General features: G+C 31.7%; 1 protein-coding gene across 3 annotated transcripts in view; it reads right to left on the bottom strand.

The window, feature by feature from the left end:
* LOC106467966 (metastasis-associated protein MTA3-like) overlaps nucleotides 1-7590 on the bottom strand; it is a 60990-nt gene extending 53400 nt beyond the window's left edge. For all 3 annotated transcript variants that reach the window (XM_022396211.1, XM_022396212.1, XM_022396213.1), the window contains exons 1-3: nucleotides 7440-7590; nucleotides 6626-6693; nucleotides 6058-6151 (exon numbers count right to left, since the gene is read on the bottom strand). In XM_022396211.1, the coding sequence (XP_022251919.1) occupies nucleotides 6058-6151; nucleotides 6626-6693; nucleotides 7440-7500 (223 nt within the window). In that variant the 5' untranslated portion in view covers nucleotides 7501-7590. The remainder of the gene's footprint in view (nucleotides 1-6057; nucleotides 6152-6625; nucleotides 6694-7439) is intronic.
* Between the last annotated feature and the right edge of the window lie 244 nt (nucleotides 7591-7834).

Below are 7834 nucleotides of genomic sequence, written 5' to 3'. Positions count from 1 at the left end.
CAATTCACAATTCCTCTCTACTTTACCCCCCCCCAACCATCCCTGGAAAATTTCTGTGGACGCCCATGTATACAGCATCACCTGGGCCTCTTTATCTCGCGTTTCATCCAATTTGCAGACTTTTTGATGAATTATTCTATGACCTCTGATTTAAAGTATTTAATTCAGCTTGCATACGCTAAATACGAATACAAATATTTTTTTAATGTATACTTCCAGCTTAGTGATAATTGAACCAGACAACAGCTTTTTCTTTCAACCAATCAAGTCAGCCAATGGAGCGGTCAGCACAAAGACCTCGCAGACAAGGCTTGCCCTTGCCAAGTTGCCACTTTCTAGAACCGAACTACTTTTTTACTACTGCCTAAACAAGCAAGATACATGCTAAACGATTGTATCCTTCCAACTTCGTTTAAAATAGCCTGAGGGGGGAATCAACGCGACGGGAATTCATCTGCCACGAAGACACGCTCGGAAGGTCACGTGACATATTAATGGAAAATCATTCGAAGGCGGTAAATTGGGGACCTCTCAGCCACACGTTGATAATTACTAAAGCATACGTAAAGTATGTTTAATCGATTAAAATACAACTCGACGAAACGGTTAAAACGATTATAAGTAATTAATTCTTAATAACACTGCAACTTTTTGATTTCATTGTTTACATATGTTACCTATGCACCATCTTATGTAAACATTATAAATACGTTTATTTAAATTTGCTTTTCCTACAAGTACAGGACGTCAATATTTCTAAAACAACAAAACAAATCGCATTAACACAATAATGTATTTCCCTACACGTGCACTCTTGTAAAGCATCCAAGGCTCCAAGCACGAAGTTTATTTTATATATATATATATGTGTGTGTGTGTGTGGTAACGGGATGCGAACCACGAAACCTCATTTCAACAGTCCGGCACGCTAGACACACACACACACAACCTACATGCGTGCAACAAACGCTGTAACCGATAACAAGTCGGATATGCAGATAGAAAGGAGAGGTACTAAGCTGGGTGAAGTGGACCTGTTTTTGAAAAATAAAAAAAAATTACGTGTAAACATAAAAAACGACAAAGCAACTCAAATAAGTCCTGGTACTAGTACCACATTAAAACATAAGTTCCGGTACTCAGTATCGGTGTGTACCAGGAGGATTTCACCCCTGTGTGTGTGTGTGTATATATATATTTACCAGTGGTATAACAATAAAACTTCGTAATTTTACAAATTAATCTTGTGAGACACTGATTATTTTAATTCATATTTCCTACTCAAAATCAGTTTTATATAATACTGATAAATACATATAGAACGTTTTTCACTGTCGCACTCTTAAGCTTTAGTTCAACGCGGATCGTTACAAGAAAAAAAAACGCAATCAAACGTCCTTACAAATAAATCAATACTCAATCCGCAGTGATAATAACGTAACACGTTATAATACATAGGATAACTCGTACATCACACGCTCAGAAATTCCGTCTTGTTTGCTGTTTTATCGGTCCAGTAAACTCTACTGACACAGGGGTGATAACATGGGAAAACAATTATATAAACGAAATTAAATGAATGTATATTTATAGCTAACCTTAGTTTTGTTTCATCGTCTAAAAATAAAATATAATTTTTACGGTGTGAAGCTTTTTTCTAAGCTGGTGAAGCCTTATTATAATTAATTATTCTAATCATAAGACATTTTATGGTATTAGACCCGTTATATTTTTAACATCACATTCTTTCTTCAGTCCCTTAAGGTATTCAAGAAGAATGTATAATAGTATTTCAACCATACTACGTCCGCCATATTCGTTGCCGACGACGCGTTTCGCTCCATACAGAGGTCATCTGGCCACTAGGAATACAACAAAAACATTGTGGTCTGAAACTATATAAGCCATTTGTTAGAACAACCATTATTATGGTGTGAACGTCTTTTCTTAGCTGGTGAAGCATTATTGTAATTAATTATACTTGTCATAAGACAAGTGAATTTAGTTTGATTATATAAATGCAGATGGTTAAACACATGTCCAAGGGACGAAATGTTGGGAAAGTATATTTGTCATCCTTAAAACACTACTTGCTCACTCCCCCTCCCCCCCTCACACACACAAAAAGATATGAATTTTAGGATTATGCATTTCAAATGCAATGGCGCATGTCACGTTTGAATCTATATTTTTCATATGTATTCGTCCATGTATTTTATGGTGTTTTTAACGTTTAATCATTAAGATTTTATAGCACAAATTGTACAAACTGATAAAAACTCCATGATTTACGTTAATACTGCCATAAAACAAAAATAATGTTTACAAAGAAGAGTTTAAAAACTTGAAGTTTGTTATATATTCTTCCTAGAGCTGACATTCAAATCTTACTGGATACCTCCTGTAGACAAAAGCAACATAATAATAAAAAACGAATTAATTTATAAAGTTTGTTATTGTATGTGTGACTTACAGTTTGTTAATTAAAAGGATATTTATATTTGTGTGTATAGTTTTCGTTTAGGGTTTTTGGGTACTGTTTTTAAATATTCATGTATATGTATGCTCAAATTTTGCAGATCAGTTGTTCAAGAACTTAAGTTGCTCCACAGATTTTTAAAAGGTGTTATTCTAATAATATAACGAACACTACAATAATGATAATAATAATAATAATTACTTGACCGCGGGCGAAGTATAACGGTAAAAACTTACTGTCCTCTGGGCGTCAGACGATATGAATATTTTCGATAAATAAAAGAGATCCTAATTTCAACACACACACACAATGTAAGTGCAAAAATATTAACAGTGTCAGCATTCTCAAATACTTTTATTGCCCAAATCATCATGGTTTATAAAGAGAGTTAGTTAGTCCAATACGTTTATTTATATCAAAACTGCGAGGTGCTAATAGAATGAAATACGATTCGACAGCTTCTTGCGCATGTGTAGTAGAAACAAGACTTTTCTGTTTTAAAACGCCTATTTATTGTCACTTCCACTTAATAAAACAAAGCCTTTATTAAGTCACTTGATAAACTACCCTTCATGGAACAACCGTTTCATTAGTCACATCCAACCACTGTATAAAAGTCTGTCCAGTTATCAGTTGCAGGTTTCTACAGGTCCTTGACTGACGAAACCAAACTTTCACAACTGTTTCGGGGACGACCTATACAAGGCCAGCTGTTAAACAACTCCAAACCTTGCTTAAAAAAAGGATGATTTGTGTGTGTGTGTGTGTGTGCGCTCACGCGCGCGTATAAAAGCATATGATATGACACATATATTACTATAAGAAGGCAAAGTTCCTCAACCTACTCATAAAAAAGCAAAAGAACAACAACAACATTAGTTTCAAAAACTGCCACAGAAAGTGTTCAATAATGCTTTTTGTCACTCTCTGACACCCGTACTAGTTTACAGGATACTGCGAAGATCAGTGAACACTTCAGTACAGACTATACATTCATTACTTTCGTCGAAGTGTAGTCTTCATATGCTGATTTTCAAATCAGCAATTTCGTTATGTTAGAGAGAAAGAAACAATGTGCTAGTTTGTGAAAAACAGCGATTAAATTATGCAGTATACGGTTTGGAAACACCTTATATCATATCCCATCTGAATATGGGTTAAGATTCTCAATATATAATTTTGCTCTCCTACGATAAGCACTTTTAAGACATATTTATTTTATATGAGTTTTTCTTTATAATCACTTTGTACATTCATATTATTAAAATATACACGACCAGAAACCCGTAACATCGGGATCATTCATACAATTTCCAATAAACCGGACATTATATTTACCTCTACTTTAGAGAAAAACAAGTTTCCGGTATACCAGTTTACAGACTGTACGTTTTTAACACCGTGAAGTTTGTTCTAAGCCTTGTTCCCCACCTTCAGACTGGAACGACAGAACCATAATTGTGTCGTTCCGGAAATGCAATTGGTGAATTGTGACAAGTTATAATTTTGGAAAGGACAGAGAAAATTTATATACAGTTAGGCAAATAATCTATATTTGTTGTTATATATGAAGTCATTCTTCCTACAAATAAATGCAATTTCCCAAATCACTATGTGTCACGGTAACTGAAAACTTAAAACGAAAAATAAAAACATTTTTAAATGTTCTTTGTGAACAAGGCAAATAAACTTTTCCTTTTATTATGTTCAACTTCAAACTAAAAAACAAAAACTGACATTTCTGAATTTATATATCACTGTACTTACCGATATTGTAGTGACTTTGACTGTAACACATTAATGTAATAATAATAATTGGGGAAAATTTTTCCCCATAAACAAATATTCAGTCAATAAAAGTCCTTTATCATCTTTGTGTTTAATTTTAATTTATACAAGTATAATAATTAGTTTAGTTTATTTAGTTGAAACATTTTTGGGGTAGAGGTTACAAAAAAAATTACAATAAAAATATATTAACATTCGCGATCGTAAGCCTGCGTGACTAAACAAGTATTACACCAGGCTTGCGTTATAATAAAAAAAATCATACATTATCTAGAGAATCTCGAGCGAAAATAGTTAATAAAACCATCAAGCAGGTATTTTGTATAACTACTAAAGTTCAGGTAAATATTATTAACTTTCTTGGTTATTTTAATATAGGAACAAGCACCCATAAATTAACACACCGGCATGAAGTGTTTACCCAGTTAGCTACATAGAAGAAACAACACCAAGATATTTGCGAGTTTTAAGTCTAAACTTAGATATAAGCTTAAGTTTCCGACTTAAAATATGTAAACAAGTATAACCTTAAACTTCACTAAAATTAATGTTTGAAGTGTTTATAAAATTACTTTGCGACAAACATACAACACACAAAACAGCTTGCAGTATTTACAATCGTCCTGGTAGGCTTTGCACATTAAACATTCTTTATCAATATTATGAAAAAGAAATACATATTCTTTAGTTTTAATTATCAATTTTAAGGTTCCACATGCACGTTTCTTAATTTAACATTATAAACTTCATAATGGTTAAAACATACCATAAATAAACAACTATTAGTTATGCAAGAAGAACAGAGAATAAGAGCGACCATGTTAACATAAACTGTCACAAATTGTACTTTAAAGGCCTGTAGTAGGTACTAAAACTGTTGACACCAATTACAAGAATCCTGACTAGAGTTCTAACAAATTTGATTAAGAATATTAAAAAACACTGCCAAGCTAAACATTAGAATACAATTTTTTTTAATTTTATAATAAAAATGACATTAATATAACTGCAATGTTAAACCAAAATATACTGGAACTTGAATAAAAAGCATGAAATACTCCTGAACGTTTATCACACCCCCCCCCCCAATCACTTTGAATTTACAAAATTACACACAACAATAATAAAAGGACTGTACTTCTATTTTGATAGTAAGAATATACAAAGAAAACATATTCTATAATTTAAAAGAAAAGAGTATCATTTAATTCAGAAAAATCTTCATTTTTAACGTATTAACATTTTTTTCCAATCTAAACATGTATTTCTGTATAATCAAGTATATATGTAGACCATTAAACATATCAATGGTTTGGTTACTCAGTTGAAGCCTATGATTAGATCTATGTGGGTCTAATTTTGGGGTTTGTCATATACTGTCTTCAGCTTTTTTTCTTTGTTATTCTAGTTAAATTATTTCAGGAGCAATTATTTTATCAGACTAAAATTATGAAAGCTAATCACAATCTTGTCCAAATATAAATTTGATAAATTCTTCAGCATCACACTTACTAACACAGACTGACCCCTTTTTTACCATTCAAAGTATTGTAATATATGTACTCAAAACAACACTTATTACTAGCTTTTATAGTCAATATTTTTTTGTATTAGAATAAAGGGTGTGGCCATGCAAAACATGGGTTAAAGAAGTCAGAGTAAAACATTAATAATTTTGTCAATTCTTCAGATTTATCATAATGCTGATTCTCAGTTCACTTATTTTATAAGACCCTTTACTGTTTAAGCATTCTTATAACACTATAAAACTCAATTTACTTGTAACTTACTTTGATGCTTATCAGCCATCAAGACCAAAGAACTAGAGATATCTTTCCTTCTATAAAAACAGGTCACTTTGGCTTCCACATTCCCATTAGGAGTCTATGAAGAATAATTATGAATGAATTAATGAAATATAACTCATGTCTTATGTATTTAAATTATTATATATAAATACATTTATATACATAAAATATTATAATAGTTTATATACCTAAAAATAATGTTTTAACAGCAACTTTATTAGAATATAAAGAATTTCAAGTTTAAAAACTTGACTTAAGCCTAATTGTGTTTGCTAATTCTGTAGTTTCAAAAAACAAAGTTTAATTGTCCCAGTTAGGATCTTTTTCTCACGCCGCGTAAATTCACATCATGACCGTAGCGGTAGACTGTCCTTTGACGACGAAATATATAACAGAAGAAATGTAGCATTATCTGGCATGAAGTATTACGTAAACATATTTTATGGATAAGATTACTCAGTCTCAAAACATTCTTAAAGCTTATATATATATCAAACGATATTATAATGATAACTTCAATGCAAATTATAATAAGCTTATAACAACTTACCTTAGTAAGTTCTTCAATTCGTCGAATTTGATAAGGTGCAGTGGATGAGGTTTCAAAATAGACATAATCTGTGAAAACAAATGCCACATTTCCTGGCTTAATATGTATAAAAATTTAAATTAATCTAATGTACGCAACTGGAAACTTTGTTCACTTACTAATTTCATACATCATGTAACTTAGTTATCCATACTCTGAATACTGAATAGAACTTAGAAGTTACCCCTGTTATGAATACAATTGAAACGTTCATATATTTTTCATTTTTTGCCTCACACCTTGCTTGCTGCTGTTTCCAAACCACTTCACGATGTAATTACTAATACTCATAGTAATGCCTGTAGTCGTATTACTACTACTACTAATCATAACAATAAAAGTATAGCCAAGTAGTAGTTTGAGTATGACACAGCATCACATTCTTCACAATCGAGAAGCTAAAATGTAAATTAACTTACAAGTAAAATAGTAGATTAACATAATATTAATAACAAACATTAGATATAAAAATTCAGATATTTTATTTATAGTATAAATTATAATATATAAAAGATGAGAAATCGTTCATACCAGAGTATAATATAAACAAATATTTCAAAGAATTTTAGAAATTGGATCTTTAGTACGAATGTTATAGCTTTTATAATTGTGGAACGTAATTACTATCAGCTTGCGCCGAAAGGTTTGATACAATGATACTGATAGGCCTAAAGCATAAACCCCAGTTCGGCCATCGGCCGGTGGCTTGTCTTTCGAAGTTAACGTGTTGTGTTTAAACAAATAACAAAAACTATCAACCAAACTGAGAGCTTACCTCCAACTCTATACATATTTGCTGCCATTATATCACTTAACTTCGAACAGTGATAATCCATAAAGTACGTTTCTCATCAATGACAAACTAAAGTGTTCCCCCACTTCGTTACGTCCGATCACTCACACTCCAACAAAACGCCATTTTCTCAGACTTCTGTCTTCCTCCTCTTTTACATGTGACGTCACATGTCCTTCAGCGTTCTTTGGAAATGAGCTAAAGATAATAAGGGTCAAAGGTCACGACAAGATACGTGATAAAACAAACATGAGGTATTGATTTCAGATTAGAAAAAACAACAAATCGTTATTGTTTTTCAAAATTTTAAATCACATGGTATTCCATTGTTCAGTTTAATTTATTTATTACGATTTGTTTATAACAAACACTACTAA

Source organism: Limulus polyphemus, unplaced genomic scaffold, assembly GCF_000517525.1.
Source record: "Limulus polyphemus unplaced genomic scaffold, Limulus_polyphemus-2.1.2 Scaffold2814, whole genome shotgun sequence".
NCBI classification, from domain to species: domain Eukaryota; kingdom Metazoa; phylum Arthropoda; class Merostomata; order Xiphosura; family Limulidae; genus Limulus; species Limulus polyphemus.
Note: the sequence above shows the minus strand (reverse complement) of the source record. Positions and strands in the feature narration are given on the sequence as shown.